Source organism: Panthera tigris, chromosome C2 (assembly GCF_018350195.1).
Source record: "Panthera tigris isolate Pti1 chromosome C2, P.tigris_Pti1_mat1.1, whole genome shotgun sequence".
Taxonomy (NCBI): domain Eukaryota; kingdom Metazoa; phylum Chordata; class Mammalia; order Carnivora; family Felidae; genus Panthera; species Panthera tigris.
Window position 1 is genome coordinate 150,872,094 of NC_056668.1, and position 26,099 is coordinate 150,898,192.

Consider the following 26,099-nt stretch of genomic DNA (forward strand, 5'->3'; position numbering starts at 1 on the left):
CCCCGGGGCCGTTCAGGCCCTGCCTGATCCCCCGGAGACCCAGAGGTGTGCTCAGGATCCCAGCCCCTGCCCTTCGGACCTCCGGGAGAGGACAGAAGGGGAGCAGACTTTGGGCCTGCCCTTGCGAGTTCTCAGGCTCGATGGCAAGACGCTGGAGGAACAGGACGGAGGGAGTGAGCTGGAGAGGCAGACAAGGGATGGCAGCTGCCACGGCTGGAGGTGGGACTGACCCTAGAGAATCGAGAATGGGGAGAAGACCGGCCTGCCTGCCGAGGGGAGGGGTACTGAGCCGGGGTAGCGTGCGAGGCTTCCGAGGGGAGGCCCCGCCTGCCCGACATGGGATGTTTCAGCTGACAACGGTGTTCCGTGCCAGGATGTTGATTCCGTACGCGTGCCCCCCAGAACCCCGAGAGGGGGTGGGAACAAACTCAGTGATTGCACAGTTTCATGCACGCCCCTCCTGTCGTTCCACTGATACGTGGTTTTCTGTTCTCCAGGCTGATGACTAGCACCTCTCTTACCCGGTGCCGTCAGCCTGGATCAAGGGTAGACACTGGTGCGAGGCCAGGTCCCAGGCCTCAAGGACCCCAAGGGGCATTCTGAAGTCAGGGCCTCTTCTGTACCCCAGACATCCACTCTGGAAAAAAGGAACAGACAAAAACGCAGTGACTCTTCTCAAACTTCCATGTGTCCCAGTCACCTGGAGGGCTCCGGAAAACACTCGCCGCTGGGCCCCAGCCCCGGAGTTCCTGAGTCAGTAGACGGGGGGGGGCGGCACTCCGGGAAGTCACGTTGCTAACCAGGCCCCGAGTGGTGCTCGATGCCGCGGGTCCGGGGACCACACTTGGAGAACTGCTGCAGAAAACTAAGGCGGGTGGTGGCGGGTGACGGGGACTGACAGACGGCCACAGAGAGGAGGGGACAGGACTGGTGGCACGTACGTCACCCGGTCCAGGCCAGCCCTGCCTGAGCAGACCGAGGCATGCCACGGTGAACGTAACAGGTATCACTTGCACCACCTGTGCACAGAGAAGTGGGCCCGGGCAGGGGTGCCTGGGTGGCTTGGTCAGTTGAGTGTCTGACTCTTGGTCTCAGCTCAGGTCTTGATCTCGGGTTCATGAGTTCAGGCCCCGAGTCAGGCTCTGCACTGGGTGTGGATCCTATTTGAAAAAAAAAAAAGTGGGCCCAGACAGAGCTGGGCAGTAGCCTTCCAAGAGCATGCAGTGACTCAGCTCCTCTGGTTCAGGGCCTCTTTTGGCCCCAGTTGTCCCCCTGAGTGGCTCAGGGCAGGGTACGGAAGAAGCTCCCTGCGGGGACTTCCTGGGTCTTCTGGGACTGTGGGGACCACTGGCAGCTGAATGTCTGAGGAGGAGAAGAAGCAGGCCAGGGAAGCAGCTAGAATTGCCTCAGGCCTAGCCAGGCGGTGGGGGGGGGGGGGGGGGTCAAGGGCAGGGGCAGAGGAGAGACCACCAACGGTGTCTCTACCTCCCCAGAGCCCTGGGTGCCAAGCGAGAACCCTGCGAGTCTGGGCCACGCGTGCCCTTCACCGTCGGATGTTTCTCTTTCAGAAAATTACTTGCTCAAGAATGGCACCTCCGACGTGTTACTGTGTGGGAACAGCTCTGATGCCGGGTATGTGGCACCCCTCCCCCGGAGCCACCTCACCCAGAAGGGGTGAGGTGAGGTGAGGGAGGCGGGGGGCAGGGGGAGGTGTCCCCCGGTACTTTCTCAACTGACTGTGCTTTGAGTGTATGCCCTTGACCCCAGGCCTTCCCCTACCTCTGTTCCCTGCCGGAGCCCTGGTATCTTGTCCACCCCACCCCCACCACAGGGAAGACAGCTATCAGGGGATTAAAAAAAAAAAAAAAGGCAGGGGGCTCAGATCTGCAGGGAGGGCGAACAGAGCCTACAGTGCCTCCCACCAGCCCGACCCTGGTTCCATTCCTTTCCAGAAGCCCCCCGCCCCCCAGGGCCGCTCTCTTCCCCTCCAGTCTTTTACTCCCTCCCTGCCCATCTGTCCTCTGGGTCAGGAGTGAGTATGGCTACCCCTCAACGGCCTAGACTCTCCACCAGGACAAGCAGAGCCTACACCTGCAGGCTGAGTGTGGTGCCCAGAGATGCCCGGTGACCATGTGCAGCTCCCAGGGCCCTGGGCATACGGGGTCTGGGTCAGCGTGACTGTGCCACAGTTGTGAGGAGAAGGGGACACACAGGCTTACCTGGCGAGGGAGGGGCTCTGTGGGGCTGCAGTCCTCCATCCCTCAGTACGAAGTTCCAGCCCTTCCTGTCCCTAAAGAGATCGTCTGGAAGGTCTTAGGACGTTAGCAAAAGGCACGGAGGCCCCTTGCAGCAGCCTCCCACTCGCCGAGTCCCCCTTCCCCCCACCTCTACGTCTCACGCTCGTGAATCCAGCCCAGCAGTCCCTCTGAGCAGAGAGGCTGTCCCATCGAGCCCTGCGAATCATCAACGTGCCTCACTCTGTCTGCGTGTGCGGTCATGCACATGGGCATCCTCTCCGGACGTGGCCAGGCCCCAGCCCGTCCGCCCCAGAGCCATCCCTCGGCCCCGTGGCCTGGCATTCGCCCTGGGCTCCATGCTGCTCAGCCAAGCCTCCCTGCCCTCCCCCCACCGCATGCCTGCTCTGTGCCCATCTCCCTGTGGGGTAAGCAGCCAGAGGAAGAGACTTGTGAGCCAGCCCTTGGCACTTCCTCTGTGAGAGGAGAGGAAACTCAGATAGCAGCGGGGATGGTGTATTGTGTGGGCAGAAGGGAGCTGGATTTAGGCCCAGCTGAATACAGATGGGTAGGGAGAAGGGGAAGACGGTGTCCCAGGCTGGAGGCACAGCACGAAAAGTCCCGGTGTCAGGCCCGGCAGTGCGGCACCAAGTTCGTGAAACTCGGCCTCGTGAAGCAGTGGGGCCTCTGCTGGGCTGCCCAGGGAGAGGAGTCCGGCCCAGGGAGCCTCTCAGGGGGAGGGGGCCCCTTACAGCATGGGACAGAGTCTGTGTGTCTGACTGCAGGACGTGCCCAGAGGGTTACCGCTGCCTGAAGGCGGGAGAGAACCCTGACCACGGCTACACGAGCTTCGACTCCTTCGCCTGGGCCTTCCTCGCCCTCTTCCGCCTGATGACGCAGGACTGCTGGGAACGCCTCTACCAGCAGGTACGTGGGTGCGCGGACAGCGGGGGGACACCGGGAACAGGCCAGGGGCCCACTTACGAGTGATCAGCTAGAAGTGACCCCGGCAGCTTCCCCACTGGCAAGACTTGAGGAGGCTCAAGGAACGGGGGACAGGGACGCTTGCATCTGAGGGAGGGGGACACAGTGAGCCAAGGAACTTTCTTTTTGCTGGTGACCAGGTACCCATTCCTTCATATGGGATACTCTGTGCTCTGTGAGGGGGACCCTTCTCCACCCTGTGTGATGGAATAGTCCCGTCTGTGGATGCAACATTTCCTCCGTTGACTGGAACATTCTGCCTCCCTGTATGGGTGGGACACTATCCCCTGTGCGTGGGTCGTTCTTCTCTGTGGGTTAGAACACTTGCCTCTCCGGTAGAATATGCTCCATTCCCTCCCCAGGCTGTGGCCTTTTGAACCCCTGGCACAGCCAGACCGGACACCTTGAAATTCCGCGATCATGACCCAGAAGGGGCCCCAGTGAAGATAACCTCTCTCCCCTTACTCCCTCAGACCCTGAGGTCTGCAGGGAAGATCTACATGATCTTCTTCATGCTGGTCATCTTCCTGGGCTCCTTCTACCTGGTGAACCTGATCCTGGCTGTGGTTGCCATGGCCTACGAGGAGCAAAACCAAGCCACCATCGCCGAGACCGAGGAGAAGGAAAAGCGTTTCCAGGAAGCCATGGAGATGCTCAAGAAGGAGCATGAGGTGGGTGAGCAGTGCCGCCAGGAAGCCTCCAGACCAACCCCTCGCCTGACCGTGGGTGCCTGTGGGCATGGCATCTGCTGGGTAAAGCTGAAACCTGTTAAGTGTGGCCTCTGCGGGATAAAAGGCAGGTCCTGCTGGGGGAAGCTAGTGCCTGTAAACCCGGTGCCTGCTGGGCAAAGCCGATGACCACGGGCATGGGGCCTGCTGAATAAAGCTGGGGCCTATAAGCTCAGTGCACGCTGGGTGAAGCTGCTGTCTGTGAGTGTGATGCATGCTGGGTAAAACGTGCCTGTGGGCATGGCTCCTGCTGAATAAAGCTGGTGCCTGTAAGCGTGGTGACTGCTGGGTGAATCTGGTGTGTTTAAGCTTGGCATCTGCTGGATAAAGAGCAGTTCCTGCTGGGTAAAGCTGGTGTCTGCTGATAAAGGTATTTTATGTGAATGTGGTGGCTGGTAGGTAAAGCTTTGGTATCTAGGTAAAGACGGTGCCTGCTCATGAGGTGCCTGAGAGGTAAAAGGAGTGCCCCCCGGGTAAAGGTGGGCCCTGGGAGTGTGGTTCGTGCTGAGAGAAGCGCTCCCTATGACCGTGGTGCCTTCTGAGTGAAAGTGGTGCCTGCTGGGTAAAAAATGGTGCCTGTTGGGTAAAAATGGTGCCTGCTGGGTAAAAAATGGTGCCTGTTGGGTAAAAATGGTGCCTGTTGGGTCAAAGTGGTGCCTGCTGGGTGAAAATGGTGCCTGTTGGGTCAAAGTGGTGCCTGCTGGGTAAAAAATGGTGCCTGTCGGGTAAAAATGACGCCTGCTGGGTAAAGGAGCCTATGCATGCCGGATAAAAGAGAACCACGTGTCCAAGGACTGAGTTTATCCTAGTTAAGGGATGCCTCTGGTAGCTTAGTGAGGAAGGTCCAAGGTTGGAGGCCTGAGCCAGCTCGGAAAATAAGCCCTGGCGGTGCTGCCGTGGTTACTCATAGTTCCACACACAGGTCCTGGAGGCTGATTACAGAGCATGCCTGTTAGAAGCCATGTGGACATCCACTTTCTTCTCCCTGCCCCATGCCACCTCCCCCCAGCCCCTGTTTTAGCCAGCTGAACCTTCTAGAAGATCTCCTGCCCTCTAGTTCTGTCACTTCCTCTGCTCATCAACATCCTCCCCCCGGCTGTCCCTCACACTCCCCTCTTCCGAGAGCTGCCCACATCAGCCACTTCTTTCCTCTTCCCGGGACTTTGATTTCTCTGAAAACAGCCTGGGTCTGTTTGGGCTCATCTCTCCGTGACGCCCTTGTCTGGGGTGAGCGTTCAAGCCCACTTCCTGATGGGGAAACAGATACTGAGAGTTGCCTGGCCTGCCTTACTTAGCCTGAGGCTGCACAAAATCTCAATAACCCAAACATCCCCCTTCCACCTTTTCCAGGCCCTCGCCATCAGGGGTGTGGATACCGTGTCCCGCAGCTCCTTGGAGATGTCCCCTTTGGCCCCAGTAACCCATGAAAGAAGACACAAGAGGAGCAAACGAATGTCTTCAGGGACAGAGGAGTGTGGAGATGACAGGTTCCCCAAATCCGACTCGGAGGACGGTCCCAGAGCAATGGTAATCCCCGGCGGGGGCTCCAGCCCTTTCCGGGTGGGTCTGGCATCCAAAGCCCATCATGTTGGGCCCCTGGTGCAGCCACAGCCCCTCACCGCTGCTCCCCGAGGAGAGTATCCTCGAGCCCCCTCCCAGCACTTCCTGTTTCCCATGCCCATTCTTGGAGTGGAGGGTGTCTGGGCAGAGAGCCGAGCTAGATTTGGGTGTCATGGTGTCCTCAACCTCAGCTAAGTCCCCAGCGTTGGGGCTAGGGCTGAGACTAGGGCTGAGACCACACCCTGTGGTGTGGACCGGAGGCGCCCGAGGACATGCCCATGTGAGTCAGGTGCCTGGCCGACCGCCCCAGGTCCTGCTCGGGCCGGGCCTCTTTGCACCACGAGGAGCTTTGCTGCCTCCTTCTCCCCGGGCCCAGCCAGAGCCCCGTCTTCAGCCCCAGCTAAGCTTGAATGTCGAAGGCCCCGTGGCACCAGCTTTAGGTGAGCAGAGATCCCAGGTAGCGCAGGATTGCGCTCTGAACGCACCCTGCCGCAGCCCACCCAGTTCCCGTGTGGCCCGCGAAAGCCCCGGATGCTCTGAGAAGCTCTCTCGGTCTCAGAGAACACGGCAAGGGATAGGCTGCGAGCACATGAAGAGCGGGCTTCTCCCTGTGCCCCCAGAACCGTCTGAGCAGCGCCCATGGCCTCAGCAGGACCTCCGTGAAGCCACGCTCCAGCCGTGGGAGCATTTTCACCTTTCGCAGGCGAGACCTGGGCTCGGAGACAGATTTTGCAGATGATGAAAACAGCACAGCGGGGGACAGCGAGAGCCACCGCACGTCACTGCTCGTGCCGTGGCCTCTGCGCCGGCCTAGTGCCCAGGGACAGCCCAGTCCCGGGACTTCGGCTCTCAGCCACGCCCTCAACGGTAAAAGGAACAGCACCGTGGACTGCAACGGAGTGGTCTCCTTGCTGGGGACAGGCGACCCTGAGGCCACCTCCCCGGGGAGCCGCCTGTTCCGCCCTGTGATGCTGGATCGCCCCCCAGACACGGTGAGCCAGCCCCGTGATGCAGCCCCAGGGCAGATCTGGTCTCCCAAACTGGCCACCAGTGCCAGGTCCAAAACACTCACCTAGTATATACCGAGCACCTGTTGTATACTGGGCTCTGGGGGTGAATAAACCTAGCAAAAAAAAAAAAAAAAAAAAAAAATCTCTGCCCTCACAGATTTTCCATGATAATGGGAGCAGACAGGCAAAAATCAACGAAAGAAGAAAAATAAGTATATATGTATACGTGGTATATAACGTTGATAAACGGGGGTAATAGTTAAATATGTAGCAACTGGTAAAGCTCGGGCACCGAGATGCCATGGTGACACAGGACTCGTGTCCTGGAGGCCCCGTGTGTGCCAGCTCTCAGCCCGTGTTGTTGCTGGATCCTGCTTAATGCAGGGGGTTCTGGGAAAGGGGCCAGAGTGGCAAGGGGTTACTTACAGGGCTCTGGGCAACAATAATTGACCAAGCCTGAAATATTTCAGTAACTTACAAACTGGTCAACATTAGCCCAACTAAGAAGTGCTGTTGTAGGAGGGCAAATAAGTGTGGAAGAGCGGGAGCCCTCACTCATGAAGAGGCATTTAAACAAAGACCTAAAGGAGGCAAGAGTGGGAGCCGGAGGCTGCTTTCTGAAACTCTCGGGGGGGGGGGGTGATATAGCACCCAGATTCTGGACACAAACTGGGTTTCAATCCCAGCTCATAGTTTACGAGCTGAATGGCAGTGGGCAAGTTACTTTCTTTCTCTGTATGTCTGTCATCTGTAAAACGAATTTAAAACACCCATCTCGTCTTGTCGTGGGGACGAATGGGCTCACGTGGCTATGGATATCAGGACATCATGAGCCTGCTGATGCTGTGATAATGTCATAATAATATACCATCATTATAGCATCTGAGGGAAGCATGCTCCAGGCCTAGAGAACAGCCAGTGCAAAGGCCCTGAGGCAGAAGCATGCCCACCCTTTTGAAGGAAATGCCATGAGGTCAGAATAGCTGGAACCCAGGGAGCAAAGAGGAAAGGAGTTGAAGTTACCATCAAAAAGGTAGTGGAGGGACCTGCCAAAGTGTGAAAGGCCAGCCAGAGCTCTTATCACTCGGTCATCTGAGCCCTTGACCGACCGATGACTGCCCAGTCAGCCCTGGAGTGTCCTTGCTGACCCTTGCCCCCCAACACAGTGCCCAGGGCAGCCCACCCAGGAAAAGGGCAAATGTGTGGCTTATACGCCAGGGCCTGCAGGAGACGGGGGAGGGGAGACTTTCTAAGGAAGCTAGGACAAGACCGGAGCCTTGATCAGGAAGGTGAAGGTGGGGCTGAAGAGAGAGGCCTCACGGCCAAATGGCCAGTTTTGCTCCAGCTCAGACATTGGCTCTGGCTGCGGGACTTGATGTAGGTTAACGAATCTCTCTGTGCCTCAGTTTCCTCATCGCTTAAGTGGAAATAAAATAATATCCACGTCAGCAGGCTGTGGTGAGGACGAAAAGGGTGAAAACCTGTCTGGTGCTTAGACCTGTACTTGCCTCAGGTTCGAGTAATTATTATCTGTTGCCATTACTATCCAGGAGGAAGGAGGAAGGATTCCTGGGGTGCGTTGCAGTATGCCAGAGGCCCTCACACTCCTCTGGAGCAGGGGGTCAAGGACAGGGTCCTGGGAGTGCCCTGGGGGCAGATCACAGCGTCTGGGAGGGCCTGGGAAGGCCCTAGCCATCACCTGGAAGGCGGATGTCTGGCCTCCCAGAAACACCCCATCCTGGTGGTCTAGGCCTCCCCTGCAGGTCCAGCCCTGGAGTCTCAGCCTTGTGGAATCAGATTCAGCAGCCCAGAACACTAATAGAATTTCCTAATCTCATTAGGGAGAAAATCATCTCATTGTGCTGCACACGTCAGGAGGAATCCAAGTTCAAACACTTCATTACTGGGAACTCTGACTTCACCCTTTCTCACTTCTGTGGGGCCCATTTGTAACCTCAAAGGGATTAGCAGGCCAAGGGGCTTATTTGCAAAATTAAAGGAATTAGCAGACCAGGATGGAGACATTGTAAAGTTAAAGAGATTAGCAGGCATAGGCCCCTGGGAATGCCTTCGCAGCTTCCGCGGCATCCGATTGAGACACGTCTGCTCACTTCTAGTCTGAAAACAGGGTACAGTGTGGGGCACATAGTGGGTGCTCAGCCAACACAGGAGAGGGGAGGAAGGGCCAGCCCAACAGACAGCTCATGTTTAATTTATCCCGATTGAGGGGTGGAGGGTGAAAATGTATTCTGTCAGCTGTCTATATGAGAGTGCCTGTCCCAGAAGGCCAGATGGGGGTGGGGAACGGCCATTCTTCTTCCTCCACAGGTTAGACTGCATCCTCCTATCCCCTGGTCATCTGGCAAGTTATGGGCAGAGCTAGAACTAAACCCAAGCCCCTGATTCCCAAGTAATTGTTCACCCAACCAACATTTATCCAGTGCCAGCCTTGCTGCGTTGAGTTGCAGGCTCCAGGAATATAGCAGTGAACAGACAAGAGCTCTGAGCTCTGAGTTTACACTGTGGTCAGGAAGACAGATGGCAAACTGGTCAATATTTCCAGATAGCGGTAAGGGTCATGGGATAGAACGTTGCTAGGGGGAGGGTTGGGGATGGCTCTTAGAATACTCAGGAAGTCCTTCCTGAAAAGGTGACATTCAAACTGGCAGGCAAATGATTTGGGGAGCAAGCCACAAAGATACGGAAGAGAAGTGTTGTAGGCAGAGGAAGCAGCAAGTCCCCAAGAAGGGTAGGCTTGCCGTGTTCGAGGCATGAGAGGGCCAGGCAGGGTCAGGTGTGGTGGAAACAGCAAGAAGGGATTTGGACTGTGCAGCACCTGTAGGCAATAGAGTGTGGGTTTACTCTAAGATGGGAAGCGTGGGGTGAGAGGAGGAGAGAACTGTCATGACTTGATTCACTTTTTTTTTTTAATTTTTTTTTTTTAAGGTTTTTTATTTATTTTTGAGACAGAGAGAGACAGAGCATGAACAGGGGAGGGTCAGCGAGAGGGAGACACAGAATCCGAAACAGGCTCCAGGCTCTGAGCTGTCAGCACAGAGCCCAACGCGGGGCTCGAACTCACGGACCGCGAGATCATGACCTGAGCCGAAGTCGGCCGCCCAACCGACTGAGCCACCCAGGCGCCCCTTGATTCACTTTTTAAGGGAATCCCTTTCTGCTGGGTAGAGAATAGAGGGAAGAGATGATAGATTGCACCAGGGTGGTGTATCGGTCAGCTATTGCCACAATAATGCTGTGTAACAAAGTACCCCGAAAGTCAGTGGCTAACAGTAAGCCTTTATTCTCACGCTCCCTTATCTGCAGGTTGACCATGGTTTGACAGATCTAGGTGGGGCTTGGCTGAGCAGCTCTGCTTCGGTCTGCACACGGTGGGGCAGGCTCAGCGCTGCTCCATATGTCTCTGTGCCGAGGCTCAGGCCGAAAGGGTGGCAGCTACCTGGGGAGACTGTGTTCATAGACGGTTACCGGAGCGCAAGAGCAAGGCAGACGGCGTTTAAGGTGCTCTTGCTCACGTCACGTCCACTAACATCCCATTGGCCAAAGCACGTGTGTCATCAGTGGGACAGGGACGGGTACTTCACCCCACAGTGGGAGAGCAGCAAGTAAATACTCACTAACTGATAACTCGGACTATTGCAGAGTGTCAAGGAGGAGAAGAGAAGCTGGCAGAATTTAAGACATGCTTGTGGGTTAAGGGGGCCCTGTTTGTGGCTCCACTGGGCCGGAGCCACTACTGTTACAGCAGCCACCGCGGCCCTCTCAGGAGCCTCTGCTTGAGTACTTCCCCGACTGGGGAGCTCACTCCCTCCCGAGGCAACATTTCAGGCCAGTCCCACCGATCGCAAAGGTTGACTTTGGCCTGAGCGCAGATGGATTTGGTAGCCACCCCAGGCCCTGGCTCTGCCGCCCCGGGGAGCCCAGGCCATCTTGCTTCCGACCCACAGAGATCGTAGAGCCTCACCCTTGCATGCTGAACAGCCCGGTGCCTTGCGCAGCCCCGGCTCGGGCTCGTGGACCCCGGTCACGCAGGGCCATGCCGCCGTGGCGGTGTTGTGGGCTCCCCCCGTGACGCTGAGAGGCGGGGCTCTGAGCCGGCCCAGAGTGCCTGCTGCCGCCTCCCCTCCTCAGACACCACGTCTCCATGTCTAGATCTGCTTCTTTCACTTACAAAAACGGTGCAGGTGCACTGCGACCAAGTCCCCCAGCGCAGAAGTGCAGAGGTGAAGGGCAACTCCGCCCTCTCCTTGGCCTCCCCCTCTCCTCCCAACCCCAGCCCCCAGAAGCATTCCCTTGAACAACTCCGTGTGTGTCCTCCAGACCTTTTTCTTGGCTTTTCCACAAACTCTTCGTCTCGGAGGGGCTCCCGTGGGAACGCACACGGGACTACGTCGTTGTCTTTGTTGTCCGTATCCGAGTCCAGAGTTGGGTTGTATCCATAATTGATCTTAGGATTCTTTGCATTGATTAGTTTTGTTTTTATGGTATTAGGAAGCATGCTGCGGTGAACATCGTTGCGTACATATTTTTGGTGCACGTGTGTAATTATTTATGAAGGTAGATTTGCTCGATGAGGAACTGCAGAGCCAATTTAACATCTTCTTGGCCGAGAGAGCCAAGCTGCCTCCACAGAAGCTCCCACCAGCTGTGTCTAAGCATTGTGCTTTATGCTTCTATTAATGTCACCTTAGAGCACGGGAGATTTTTTTTCTGTTTCTCTATGCTCTTGACTCTAGGGACCTTGTGGTCAATTAAGACTCCCAGATTGGTTTTGCATGTCCTAATGTATAATGACAGCATCTGGTTACATGTAGTTTCCTGTCCACGCTCAAGAATCACCACTGACGAGAGCAGACGACGAAAAGGAGAATGAAGGAGATAATGAGTGGCGAGAGGGATGGGGGAGTTATTAACAGGGAGGGAGTTCTCTGGGAGCAGAGAAACCCAGCATCCGTGTCCCATAAAGACCCCCATCCTGTCTCCCTGTGGCCCCCGAGACCTGATGATCTGTCCGGGACAGATGCCCCAGGCCCAGCAGCTTCCCCAGGTTCAGCAGGACCCTGGCACCCAGACTGATGCCTGTCTGCTGGTTGCACCCAGACCACCCCGTCAGAGGAGCCGGGCAGGCCCCAGATGCTGAACCCCCACGCTCCACGTGCCGATGGCTTCGAGGGACCAGGAGAGCGACAGCGGGCGCTCAGCGCAGTCAGTGTTCTCACCAGCGCCCTGGAAGGTCAGCACCCCCGGTGTCATCCAAACGCTCCTCCTTAGCCTGACCTGAGCCAAACATCCCCCAGCTGCTTGGCTTGCCTTGGACGTCCCCACAGCTGGCCCAGGCTTTCTGGTCTCTGTTGCCTGTCTGTCCTCACCACATCTGTGTCTCGTCCAAACCTCCCCCTAGCTGTCCTGGCCTGTCCCAAGTGCTTACCAGTCTCATCCCGTCCTCTCCCAAGCATCCCCATGCCTTCCTGGGACCACCCTGGCCCAGCATGCCTGTTCTAGACTATTCCCAGCCATTCCATGCCTACCACAGGCTATTCCAGGCATCCCACATCTGTCCCGGCCACTCCCACCCTAGGCAACCCCCAGCCATTCCAGTCTGAACTTGGCATCACTCCCCAGTCTTGTTCCCTCCTGTCCCATATGTGTTCATCTCTCTTCTGGCCCGTTCCAGGCACCTGCCATCTGTCCTAACATGTCCCAGATGCCCACGTCTGTTCTTCTGTTTTGTGTATCCTTAGATCTGAACTTGCCTATCTCAGATGTTGTCTCATCCTCTTCAGCTTGTCCTCCTCTGAGCGTCCCCATGTCTATGTGAGACTGTTATCTCGAGGGAGCCCAAATCTGTCCTAATCTGGCTCGTCCCAGTTGTCCCCACATCCATCCTGACCTCCTGTCCCTGTGGCCCTCCACTCTCATACTTCCAGAGTAAGGGGCCAGGACACAAGCCACACCTTTCCCTGGCCTTCCGTGCCCCTCTCACGGTCCCCCTGTCACGTAGCAGCCCTGCCATCTCCCCAGCTAAGTCATAGGTCTTTTCTGGAATACCAAATTATATGTGAGCCAGTCCACAAAAAACAAACCTGCTCACTGGCTGCCCCCAGAGTTGGAAGAGTCTCACCGCAAATGTCCACCATGCTGGACCCGCTTCGCCCAACGCTACCTGATCTGGGAATGCTGCCCGCTGTGGATGTCCATCAAGCAGAGAGTGAAGTTCATGGTCATGGATCCGTTCGCCGACCTCGCCATCACTATGTGCATCGTGCTTAACACGCTCTTCATGGCACTGGAGCACTACAACATGACAACTGAATTCGAGGAGATGCTGCAGGTTGGAAACCTGGTAAGGGCCACTGGCAGCCGACTCTCAAATGGGCATCGTAGTGTGAAGGGCTCTTGGCCAGCTGGCTCAGCCTTCGTGGATAGCGAGGGGGGATTCAGAGCACAGCAGGATCTTCTGAAGGTGGGAGTCATCATGGAAAACATCTTGGGGCAGGAAGTGTCAGGATCAGGTTTTAAGGAGCTGAGAGATGTAGATGAGAGTGAGAAGTTGGGGATAAAGATGCCCAGAGGCTAGAAAACAAAAGTGAGTTGGGGGAGAACTTGAAATATGCAGGGACGTACGGCCGTTAGGATTGGAGGAGGAGCCTATGCAATAAAAGGCAGTTCTCTTAGGGAAAGGATGAATGGATGGAGAGGTGGGAGGAAGGATAGAAAGATGGGTGGATGGATGGATGGATGGATGGATGGATGGATGGATGATGGACTGATGGACTGATGGATAGTTGGGTGTAGTGAATCAATCAGGCAGAGCCAGATTTGCATTCTGACTCAGCTCTTACTATGTGACCTCAAGCAAATTACTTAGTCTCAGTCATTGGCAAAATAAGGATTTGTTTAATTTAATAAATGTAAAATTAGTATGACAATACCAAGCTCATAGGAAGCTAATGAGAATTGAATAAGATAATGTGTGTAATGTGCTTGGCTCAGAGTTTGATAAACAGTAAGCACTCGAAATAAATGATAGCTGTGGTCTGTGGTTATTGTCACTGTTGATGTTATTAAAGAGACTGCCCCTGGAAGTCAGAATGTCTGGGTTCTAATTCTGATGGTTTTTTTTTTTTTTCCCCTGGAGATCAAATCAGTTCCTACCTCTTGATTCTAAAGATGGGAAACTGAGGCTCAAGAGGTGACATAGTAGTGGCAGAGCTGGGCATGTAACTACTGTCTCCTGACTCTGACAGGCAGGGCCCTACGGGCTCTGCCCAGCTAAGCACAGTCAGCCATTCCCAGGGGGTTCCAGGTGAACTCTGGCAAAGTGTCCAGTGGCCTCTGAAAGGAGCTCCTGGGATCATCACTGAGGTTGGGTGAAGGAGAGGGTCATTCAGCCCAAGCGTTCTCTTACTACAGAGACCGCCCTATCTTGGTTTCACGGGTGGTGCCCCCCACCCCCACCCCAGGCAGGCAGGTCTCCTACACCATGGACTGTGAGGATTCTCTTCGTTTATAACTTCCCATATCTAGAACTCTAGATAGTTATCTTGGGGTCCAAATTTTTTCGCAAACGTGAGTCCATTTTGCTATAATTGTACTTCCGTTCCTTCTTCCATATGCAAATAGAAAGCTATATTATAGTCTGTAGGTGTCTCACGGAACAATTGCGCCTGGCTCGTGTTGGGTGGTCTTCAGGTGGGTTGCAGTTGAAGGCAGTTTTATTGGAATGTGACCAGCTGAGTTGGGCCGAGCAGCAAATCAAGGTGATAAAGAACACTGGTGGCTTCCCTGGATCACTGAGTTGTGACTGAAGCGAAGGTGTGTTAAACTTGGGGCTCTGTTATTAGTAATAAGTCACGTAATTGGATTATAGCTGCATTGTGTTTCATTTGGATAGCTTTATTGCTGCTACGTAAGGTTTTGATTGTCTTGAAGCTAATATATCCTCGGTGGTTTAAATGTTATATGTAAAGAAACAAACCATAAAGATAAGCATGGGAAAATAACCTCGGTATGGGAAAAACCTTTCCAAGCATGTCGTTAAAGACCAATTCCGTAAAAGAGAAGATCGCGAGATTTGACTTTTAGCCCATCACTTGGAGAGCAAATGCAACTTTTGTTCCTAACACAGTGAACCAAAAATCCTGATGAGTCTCCTACTAGGAAACAACTAAAAATATAGGACGTATTCTTTGAAATGCATATCAAAGCTCATGAGAAAATAACAAAAATCCCCAAGTAACAAAAACAGAAAGGAACTTAAAAACCATAGCAGTTTACAGGTGAGGTGTTTCTGTAGTTCCCCGGGTGGGGGTCGGGAGCAGGTGATATTGCCGATTTGGGTAATCTGGGGATTTGGATTTCAGTGAACATGTAGAGACAAGACAAGTCTTTAGACATTGTGAATAGGGGTTGGAACTGAGTAGCCCCATGAGAATATAGCCCTACATTTGGCAGAACAGTGAACCAGAAAAAACTCCTGGCACTGAAACTGGGAAATGATATAGAAGGAAGCTTGTCAGTCTCAGCCAGGACTGAAGAGGAGGAAAAAGTAACCCCTGGAAGCTTGTGACAATGAATTTGGCCTTCTGTAGATGTGGAGTTCAGGTTTATAGCTGAGTGTTTCTGGAACCTATGCCTAAAGTTTAACAGATAAAGTGATCCTATGATATGTTGATATGTTGCTGCAAGAAGCAAGCACAAAACTTTTCTGAAAAGACACACTTTTAACCCAGGCCAAGTGTATTCTCGAAATTACAAAATACACAAGGAAATACCCCACTATGAAGAAGAGTCAGCAGACACACACACACACACACACACACACACACACACACGCACACACACGGAGGCTTATCCCCTTAAGAATGTCCCATGATATAACTGTCGAATAGAGATTATAAAGTAAGAATGTTTGTAAAAACTAAGGACATAAAAGAAAGAATTAAAGGGGCACCTGGGTAGCTCAGTCGGTTAAGTGACTGACTTTGGCTCAGGTCATGATCTCACAGTTCATGGGTTCAAACCCTGTGTCGGGCTATATGCTGACAGCTCAGAACCTGGAGCCTGCTTTGGATTCTGTGTCTTCCTCTCCCTCTCTGCCTCTCCCCCACTTGTGCTCTCTCTCTCTCTCTCTCTCTCCCTCTCTCAAAAATAAATAAATAAAACATTAAAAAAAGAAGGAATTAAAAACATAAAAGAATAAGACAGCTTTGGAAAAGAACCAAATCAAATCTCTAGAAATGGAAAACAGTCATTGGGATTAAAATCTCAATATATAAATCAAATAGCACATTCATATAGCTGGGGAGAGAATTAAATTAATATAATTTTAGATCTAAGGAAGTTGCCCAGAATGTAGAACAGGGAAGTAAAGAGACAGAAATTATGAAATCAAGGTTCAGAGACACGGAGTCAGAAGGAGAAGGTAAGGCATACAGCTGATAGGAGTTCCAGAAGGAGAAAGTAGGAGAATGGGGGCAAAGGAATATTCAGGGAAAGAATAGGTGAGAACTGATAAAAGAAATGAACCCTTAGATTCAGGAATTACATCCTGCACAGGATAAATAAGATATCTAGACATGCTGCACATCAAAAGCAAAGACATCATACAGCAACCAAAACAAGAAAGATTGCCTACTAAAGGAACAACAGTTAGAAGGACGGCAAAGTCCGCAGTTGCCTCAACAAAATCCAGAAGGCAGGGACATAATCATTTCACAATTCAGGGAGAAAACACTAGACACCCTAGAATTCTATACCCATCATCATCCTACCGTTGACAAAGGTATGCTAAACAAAGACCAAGAGCCTACTACACACAGACTGTCTCTCTTAAACAATAACAAAAATTTATACTTCAGAAAGAGGTAAAATGACTGCAGAAATAGGATTTGATAAGATCCTGAAAGGAATAGTAAGAATGTGGGAAAAACCAAGCAAGCATTGACTGTAAATACAATAATAATAAGGATTGCTGAGTGGAGGGTATAAAAAGTAGGAACTAAAATATTGAACAACAGCAGCATCTAAGATAGGCATGGAACAGGGATTGGAGGTAGGATGGCCTAAGTTCATGTACACTATGAAATATTAATTTAGATGTTATGAACTCAAGACTGATTGTTAAAACTTTTTAGGGCCACCACTAAGAGGATAGGAATGGAAAGTCTTAACTGCCAAGCCAGTAGAGAGGAAAATAGAGGAATTTTACGATTTTACAATTCAACCTGATAGAAGGAAGCAAAAGAAAAAGAAATAGAAGCACAAAATAAAATGAAGACGTACGTCCAAATATACCAGAAATCGCAATAAATAGAAGTGGGGACTGCACTCACTAGTTAAGACACAGATCGTCAGTTTGGTAAAGAAATTACACACAGCTATATGTTTTTTTTACAAAAGATGCCCAAACATATTTTGGGAGACAAATCCCTAAAAGGGATTGAAGAAAAAGAAATGGAAAAAAGATAAAACAGTCAAATACTATCAAGAAAATTAATAGAGTTATATTAACATCAAACAAAAAAACACTTTAAAGCAGAAAGTGTTATTGAGGGATAAAGAGATCCAAAACATAAAGATGGAAGAACGATTCACCAGGAATATAGAACTCTAAACCTTCATGCACCAAATTACATAGCTTCTAAATATGTAAAGCAGACAGTGAGATCAATTTAACAAGACCACAATCTTAGTGAGAGGCCACCCTCCATAACTGATGGGTCAAGCTTACAAAAGATCACCAAGGATCTAGAGGACTTGACTAACAGGAATAAAAAGTTTCATTTATTGAATGTGCAGAGCACAGCACCCAACAATCAAAGAAAATACACATGAAACATTTACAGAATGACCACATTTTATGTCTCAAAGCAAGTTGCAGCAAAGACAGGGTATCATGCATTCTTCAATCTCCAACCACTGTGCAATTAAATTAGAAATATATGTGTCAGAATCTCACTGACTATGCACTTCCATCTCCAGAAATTTATCCTAAGAACAGAACTGGGCAAGATGTTTTAAAACATGTATGTGATTGGATATTTATTATGGCAATGTATTTAATAGGAACAAAAGAATGCCCATTGCAGGGAGATGGTTAAACTACTTATGGCATATCTGTACAGTGGAATATTCCACAACTGTTCAGGAAGGGAGGAAGAAAGGGAGGGAGGGAAGGAGGAAGGAAAAGGGAAGGAAGGAAGGAAGGAAGGAAGGAAGGAAGGAAGGAAGGAAGGACGATGCCATAGATCATGTTTAATTGGTATTGAAGGATGTTTACAAATAATTAAATTGTAAAAGCAAGTTTAGGGTTCCATCAGCACTGCGCAGTGGCCCCCCTGCCAGGAGTCAAGGAAAGCACGTCCCCACCCACACAGCCTCTGCCTACCAGATCCCAGTGAGGCTATAAAACAGGCAGAATTGAAGGCAGACCCTACCTGGGCCTGGCACTCTTGGCCACTCGCATCCATCATAATAAAAGCTGCTGATGATAACAATAATGGCCCTCTCATAGGAGCCTCTGCCTTGCATCCATTAGCTCTAACCCTTAGAGATCTCCTATGGGGTTGTTATTATCCCCATTTTACATATGAGGACACTTGAGGCTCAGGAAAATGAGGAAACTGGCCCAAGATCATAAAGTGGCAGATCCAGCTTTGAAACCTGGGTCTGGCTGCCATTCTCTGCGTGTCTTAAACCATCAAGCTTTGATCACAAGGCCTTAGAAAACCCGAGCTGGTCCTTTGGAAGGAAGACTCCGGCACCAAAATGTATGCATTTGTAAAGCAATGGTTCACAAGCTTAGCCGGATGTTAGCGTCACCTAGGAAGTTAAAAACAAAAACAAACAAAAGACAGCTCAATGCTGGGCTGCACTCCAGTCCAATTAACGAGAATTTCTGGGAGTGGGACCCAAGCATCAGTATTTTTAAAGCTCCCCAAGTGACTCAAGTTTGAGAACCAGTGTTCGAATCACCTGGCAGTCTAGTCAAAATGCAGGTTCTGCTTGAGCAGATCGGGGCTCTTCAAGATGCTGCGTGTCTAAAGAGCTTCCAGTGATCACTCCCCCAAGAGGCATTCCCCAAGAGCCTCTGCTGTCTTTTTCTTCTGACTTCCAATGCCAGCTAATATCTGCTCTCTTGCGGCCAGAATAGCCTTGCCCCCGGGCAAAGTGAGGCAGGGAGCTTTCCTGAACTCCTTTCCCAGAAATGAGTGTTAGCATCCATGGGTCTGTCGAACAGGCCTTAAGAACCCACCTACCCTGGCGTGCTCAGGCGGGTGATGGGGGAGACCAGAGGGCCAGCCGGGGTCAGAGGAAGGGGCTTCCCAGGCCCCACCCTTAGGGGTTCTCAGGGACACTCAGTGCCGGGAGTGTGGCTGGCAGGACACCGGGCACTGCAGGAGCTGAAGGTCGGAAGCCCAACCATTTGTGTGTTTATTCGACAAATATTGGTGGACTGCCCGCTGGCCGGGCACTGTTCTTGTCGCAGTAAGACAGAAACGGTCCCCCCTGTGGAGATTCCAGTCTAGCCAAATCCGCAGCCACATACACAGTATGTCGGATGGTGGTAAGTGAGGGAAAGAAAAATGGAGCAGGGAAGAGGGATGAGGAGTTTGGTGGGAGAGGGTCATGATTTTAAGCATCAGGAAGCCTCATCCATCAGGTGGCTTTTAAGCCCAAACCTGAAGGGAATGAGCCCGGTGATTGGGGGAGGGGGGGATGGCCCAGGGAAAGGGAGCGGCACATACAAAGGCCCCGAGGAGGGAACAGCAGGGAGGAGACCAGCGTGGCTGGAAGAGCAGGAGGAGAATGGAGTCAGGGGGATGGAAAGGTTCTGCGTACAGAACCCGGAGACCGGCTTGGGTGCGGAGGAAAGGGGAGAAGAACCCAAGGATGTCTCCCCACACGTGAGGGCAGCCCAGGCATTGGAGCTGAGGCTGAGAGATTTGGGGGGCCCTCCCTTCCCCAAGACCACAGCTGGTGGGGGAACAGTTCCCTCTGGGACCGCTGAAGTCATGGGGCCCGCCCACCTGTCATCTGGTCCCCGCTCCACCCACCCCACCGCTGCCCCACCCCCCACCCTGGCCGGTAGCAATCCCTGCCCCCAGCCCACCCCTTATCCAGACAGCAGGGGAAGGGGCTGATGCAGGTACCCCTCCGTCTCTCCTTTCGGCTCAGAGCCCCCTCAGGGTGCCAAGGGCTAGGTGATCCCCTCTTGTTTACTGACCCCGGCAAGCTACCTCAGGCTCCCATCCCTGGCCTCTACCTCCCTCACAGCTGCTCAAGCCCTGGTACTGTCCCCAGGGGTGGTCTGGCCCCTCGCCCACAGAACGCCCCAGTGCCTCCTCACTGCCCTCACAATAACCCCCTCAGCTCCAAGAAGGCCCCAACTTCCTGCCAGCCGTGCTTGCACAGGCCATCCCCACCTCCAGGAGCCACGTTCCCGTCGAGGCAGCTGGCACATTGCAGAGCAGTTGGTAATGATCACCGCTGCCTGGCCCACCACGCGATGGGCTCCTGGACCGCGGGGCTCTGCTGGCCCAGGCTGGGTGGCTCCGAACTGTGTCAACGAACCAAGGGAAACCCAGCCTCTGCCTCTTGGAAACTTTCTTCAGGAGGCAGAGGCGGTTCCTCTAAATCTTGAAGCACAACACTGAGTTCATTTCCTGCTTCTCGAAGGTACCAGCTACGTGTCCCCGAGCACATTACTTAACCTCTCTGTGTTTCCGTTTCCTCGCCTGTAAAATGGGGATAATGATACTTTCCTCGTCGGGTTGTTGGTTGTGTTAAAAGGAGCGTTCCAGCCCGGGGCTGGCACATTGTCAAGGCCTCAAGAAGGGGGTGCTGGCTGTTACTGCAGTGACGAGAGTTCAGTGCGTGGACAAGGCAGAGCAGGAACAGCAGGGGCAAAGGCCCCGAGACATGAGAGCCCTGAGTGTTGGCGGGAATGCGTGTACTTGGCCCTCGCGGAGGGAGAGCGCTTCCGGCGGTGACACGGGCTGGAAGGTGTCAGGCTGGGTGGTGTCACCCCCACCTCGGCCTCCCCTGCCCCCAGGTGCCTCCTAGAGCTGTGAGTCTGCCTAGAGCCTGAGGCGGGCCCGGCTGTTTCTGAGGGCCAGGCCAGCGGGTCGCGGGTGGTGAGCTGAAGAGGCAGCTGGGGCCGCAGGTATCCCCGAGGGGCTGGGCCGTGGCCGAGCAAGCACCCACTGGGAGCCGGGGTGCAGCCAGAGCTGGCAGCCCAGTGGGGGGGGGGGGTGCCCGGGGCTGCAAGAGTCAGAAAGCAGGGCGCCCCTCCTGGCCAGAGGGTCTTTCCAGCCCAAACACTGGGCACCCCGATCTGTGTGCCTCCCCAGGTCTTCACGGGGATCTTCACGGCAGAGATGACCTTCAAGATCATCGCTCTGGACCCCTACTACTACTTCCAGCAGGGTTGGAACATCTTCGACAGCGTCATTGTCATCCTGAGCCTCATGGAGCTGGGCCTGTCCCGCATGGGCAACCTATCAGTGCTGCGCTCCTTCCGCCTGGTACCCGGCTGGGCCCGCTGCAGGGGGGTGGGGTGAGGGCCCGGGGCACTGCGGCCACCCCCCCTCCCCCGAGGTCACCACTCAGTTTCCCCTGCTCAGACCCATCGTGCTTTTGCCCAACAGCTATTTGCTGGGTACCCCAGCGCTGGTGACGTGGGGGGTCCGGAGAGGGGCAAGATCAGAGAGGTTCCTCTGGGGGGACTATTGGGGTGGCGTCCTGACGACTTGCAAAGCTCTTTGTGGCTCACCGTGCCTCCTTTAGTCCTCATAGAATCCCAGGACAGGAGCTAGTATTACTGCATACCCATTTCACAGATGAGGCGAGCAAGGCTTAAGTGAAACGAATTTCCCAAAGCCACGTGGCAAGGAGCAGGTGGGAGCCGGGTCTGCCGACAGCTCCCCTGCTTCCTGGTTTCAGAGTCACCATGTGGGAACCTCTAATGCACATACAAATCATCTGGGGATCTTGTGAAACCACAGACACTCGTTTAGTAGGTCTAGGGTGATGCCAAACTGCTGGTCTGTGGACCACTCTGAGTGCAGAATGCCGGAGACGTCCACGCAGGGGGCTGGAGGAGATCAGGGAAGGCTTCCTGGAAGAGGTCTGGGCAATGTTGGGTTCACTGGGGGCTTGGAAGGCAGGATGGTAGGGGCAGTCGAGAAAGTGGAAGCTATGAGTTCTAGCCCCGACTCCACTGCCACGATCCAATGGACACAGACAAGTTGCTGCACCCTTCAGGGCTGGCTTCTTCATCTGTCAGAGGAGGTGAGTGCCGGCCTCGTGTGGTTATTGGGAGCTCTGAGTGAGGTGAGCCATCCTAAGCCCCGGCCTGGCACAGCAGGTATCCAGTAAGCGCTAAGCGCCTGCCCCCTTTCTCCGTGAGAACTGAGAGGAGAGAAGGTTGGAGGCAGTTGGGCAAATCAGAGATGGTTTGACCTGATGAGGATGAGCCTGGAAGAGGAAGGACAGTCCAAGCTGGAGGAATCTACTGGGAAGTTCCTGGAAGTGAGCCTGAGTCGGAAGCCGGTGTAGGGACGGAGAGCAGGGCTGATGGGGGGCGGGGGGTGATCTGGACACGGTGACCTGACTCCCAGAGCAGCGCCCAGGGCGGTTGCCCTCGGGCTGTAGAGAGGAACAGCAGTGTGCGCTCTTGGGGACACGTGCCCACAGGCTCCCTGGGTTTTCAGGCGGGAGCTAGTGGGGCAAGGGTGTCCGTGGGCAGCGGGAACCAGAGCCCCTCACAATGACGCCTCCCTCCCCAGCTGCGTGTCTTCAAGCTGGCCAAGTCGTGGCCCACGCTGAACACCCTCATCAAGATCATCGGGAACTCAGTGGGGGCGCTGGGGAACCTGACGCTGGTGCTGGCCATCATCGTGTTCATCTTCGCCGTGGTGGGCATGCAGCTCTTTGGCAAGAACTACTCAGAGCTGAGGCACCGCATCAGCGACTCGGGCCTGCTGCCTCGCTGGCACATGATGGACTTCTTCCACGCCTTTCTCATCATCTTCCGCATCCTCTGTGGGGAGTGGATCGAGACCATGTGGGACTGCATGGAGGTGTCCGGCCAGTCACTGTGCCTGCTGGTCTTCTTGCTCGTTATGGTCATTGGCAACCTTGTGGTAAGTTGGCCACACGTACACCACACACACACTCACCCGCCCGGTCACCCGTCTGTCCATTCACTTGGCCTTCCTCCCGTCCGTCCACTCGTTCACTCGGCCTTCCATCAAACTATCCGTCTACCCATCCGTCTCGCATCGTCCCTTTACCCATCCATCCATCCATCCCCCTGTTCGTTACCTATCCTTTCGTCTGTCTCCTCATCCACCACCTCTGTACCCATTTACTCATCCCCCTACGCGCTGATCACCAGTCCATCGATTCACTTATCCGCTCATTCTTCCATCCCTCTGCCCGTCCACACACCTCCCGATCCAGCCACCCATCTACTTACCAGTCACCCACCCGCCAACTCGCCCATCCACTTGTCCACCTCTCTGTCGCTCTGTCTACCCAGTTACCAGTCCTATCTATTCATTCACTCCTCCGGCCATCCCCACTTCCTCATTCTTTTACCCCCCCGACTTCTCTGCCCATCCAAACCCATCCATCAACCCCTCTTCGTTCCTAAACACACACGCACACCCCTACCTATCCGTCCATCCACCTGTCCATCCATCTGTCCATCCATCCATCGCCCACACTCTTACTCTCTTATCTGTCCCTCCACTCATTAATCCACCCCCACATGCATCTGGCAACGCACTCGTCCATTCACTCATTCACCAGTCCTATCCATCCGCCCATTTTCCATCCAGCTCTCTCCTTACTCACTCACTGATCCACCCATCCCTTCACATCACTTTTCATTTGTTTTTTCCTTCAATCACCCACCTCTTTACCTGCTTATTTATTGTATACTCGTCTTGTATCCATTAACTTATTTATTTATTCATCTACCCGCTATTATATTAGTTATTTACGACCAATGATGTATCACATCGTTTTTCAGTTCAGCTTAACAGCCATTTACTGAGCCCCTGCTGCATACAAAATACTGTGGCAGATGCCGTTGGGCATGCAGAGGTGAATGTGGCCCTGACATTGCTCACCAACGGGAGAGTGGGGAAGTGGAGAGTTCAAACAGGCCGGAAATAACTGTCAATCTGGTTAGAAGGATCAGAAGCATTAAGGAAGAGCCCGTGGGCACTGATCCCCTCCAGCAGGGGAAATCAAGGAGGGCTTCCTAGAGGAGGATTTGGAGCAGACCTGACAGGTGATGCTAGAGCGGGAAGGAGCAGAGGGAGTAAAGCACAGCTGTAGCAGGTGGTGGCCCAGGTAAGGCAGGGCCCATGGGAGCTTGTATGTCATCCTGGGTAGCTATGCTGGCAGTCCCTGCTACCCTGTCATGAGGGACGCAGGCCTTTGTTCCCATGTCCACCTGTCTGTCCTAGAACATGTGCTTCTTGCCTTGTATCTTTAAATGTGGGGGATTCTGGAGTTGAGGGAGATCAAAAATCCAAATCCCAGAGAATGAGCTCTTGGAAGAGGCGAGTGAGTGGTTCAGGAAGAAGTCACTGTCCACTGCGGACATGAAGCTACCTGCCTGAGCACATAGGTGGTCCGTACGTGCTCAGACATCACACCCGCACGGCCTGACTCCTGCTGTGTGGGCCGTGTAGACTCACAGTATAGGGCTTGTGGTTGGCTCAAGTACCGTGGGCTGTAGGCTCCAGAGCCCTTCCCCAAGCCTGCCCGCTTTCTCCTCCAGTGTGCCCTAACCATGCAAGGGTGGGCCCAGTTCAGGTTGGGATCGGGCTTCCCCCAGCCCCACAGGTGGAGCCCAGAGAGGGGGCAGGGCATCGGTGCACAGTGCACCCCCCTCCTTTCCTTCTGCTGGCCGCCCCTCAGGATGGAGCCTCACTGAGTCCTGGCCCAGCCCCGGGGCCACCAGACTGTGTATTCCAAGGAGGACGCGGGTATGCCAGGCTCTCAGCCCGGGGCCAGGCCCGCTGCCCTCACGCATACAGCCCTGCGATTTCCTAGCGGATCTGCCTGGGATGAGATTAGAGGCCGCTGGAGGAGGGAAGCTAACGCAGCCCACACAGCCCCCACCCTGGTCGCCTCAGGAATTGGGCCGCTGCCGGGCGTGGGTGGAAGCGAGATTGCCATTGAAATGGGAAGTCATGATCAGGCAGGGGCTGGGGAGCGGCAGCGTGATTGACGGGGAAAGCACTGGAAGAAACCAAGCCTCAGAAGCAGGCAACAAGGGAGGACCTGGCGCCTGGTAAGGGTGGACAGGGCTGCCCAGGCACCCCCCCCCCTCGCTGCCCCCCAGCCTAGACTCCAGATACCTGGAGGCGAGGCACGGGGGAGGGCAGGGGGTCCGGGCTGGGCAACTGGGAGCAGAAGCAGGCCAGGCCTAGGCCAGTGTGGCCGAGGCCAGGGGCCAGGCCAGAGGTCAGTGTAGACAGCAGCCCTGAATCACATCACGTGCCCCACCCCCCAGGGGTGACATGAAAAGGGCTGCCAGGTGTCAAAAGCGATCATCTCCCCATGTAGAATGCCAGATCCTGCTTCTCAACCTTCCCATACTGTCCTTGTGAATGTGCACTCCTTAAAGGCGTGTTTCTGACTCCCGGCGCTCCAACTTGACTGCTGCTTTCTTCAGAATTCTCATCCCTAGCTCTCGGACTGGCACGAGGCATGTCTTAGGGGCTTGTGAGAAGCCACAGAGGGGCCCAGAGTGGGTTACTAGTGAGAACTGCACACGCATCGTCACACAGCTCCCTGCCGAGGGGGCCCCCGTTGAGGGAACTCCCTTCTGGGGGCAGCTGGGAGGAAAAAGCACCAAGCCCCAGGTGGGGAGGTTGTGTCTCTGGCCTGTCAGCCTGACGACACGTGTGGGAACAAGCCCACCACCCTTTTCCCTTACCCTCCACGAGGCTGGGAAATGGACCCACGGCCACCCCCTTGTCACTCAGCAAAAGTGCTCTCTTTTTTTTTTTAACAAAAGCTAAAGCTTTGCACTTGCAGGGTGGTTTAACAGCGAGCAATAGTCCAGACCATGCAAAGAGAGACAGGTTTTGCACACCTCACTTAAGGAGTCTCTTAAGGACACAGGTAGAGTGTGTTCCACAGCAGAAGCCCCAGATTTTCAGGTGTCGAGCCAGTTCAGGGGCCCATCACCAGCCCCTCCTTCGCCAACAGATGTAGAAGTCCCTTCCCGGGAAAGTCTCCGGGAATTCTAGACTGCTTCTGGGTGGGATTCTGTCTTGTCCCTGGTGATCCCAGACTGGATCCCACTTCCCAGGGAGCAACGCTGTGCCCCTCCTAACCCCACAGTCCTCCATTACTCCCAAGGTAGCAAGGCTCTGTCTGCAGGCCCCGTCTGGAGGAAGCCATGGTTCTCCCATTGACCCTGGGCCTGAATGCCTTCAACTCAGACTGTATCCGAGCCCTTGGGAAAAGGGATGGGAATTGGTCTTTCATTTATAGCCAAACTCACTATGTTCAAGACACCTGGAGCGTTAGGA

The 26,099-nt window shown here is 53.9% G+C and overlaps 1 protein-coding gene across 1 annotated transcript in view; it reads left to right on the forward strand.

Moving 5' to 3' along the window:
- SCN5A (sodium voltage-gated channel alpha subunit 5) overlaps positions 1-26,099 on the forward strand; it is a 93,938-nt gene that overhangs the window by 37,112 nt on the left and 30,727 nt on the right. Inside the window, exons 8-16 of the mRNA XM_042999168.1 lie at positions 1,569-1,632; positions 3,020-3,161; positions 3,692-3,889; positions 5,297-5,473; positions 6,127-6,498; positions 11,635-11,767; positions 12,639-12,877; positions 20,889-21,062; positions 22,326-22,682. Of these exons, the coding sequence (XP_042855102.1) occupies positions 1,569-1,632; positions 3,020-3,161; positions 3,692-3,889; positions 5,297-5,473; positions 6,127-6,498; positions 11,635-11,767; positions 12,639-12,877; positions 20,889-21,062; positions 22,326-22,682 (1,856 nt within the window). The remainder of the gene's footprint in view (positions 1-1,568; positions 1,633-3,019; positions 3,162-3,691; positions 3,890-5,296; positions 5,474-6,126; positions 6,499-11,634; positions 11,768-12,638; positions 12,878-20,888; positions 21,063-22,325; positions 22,683-26,099) is intronic.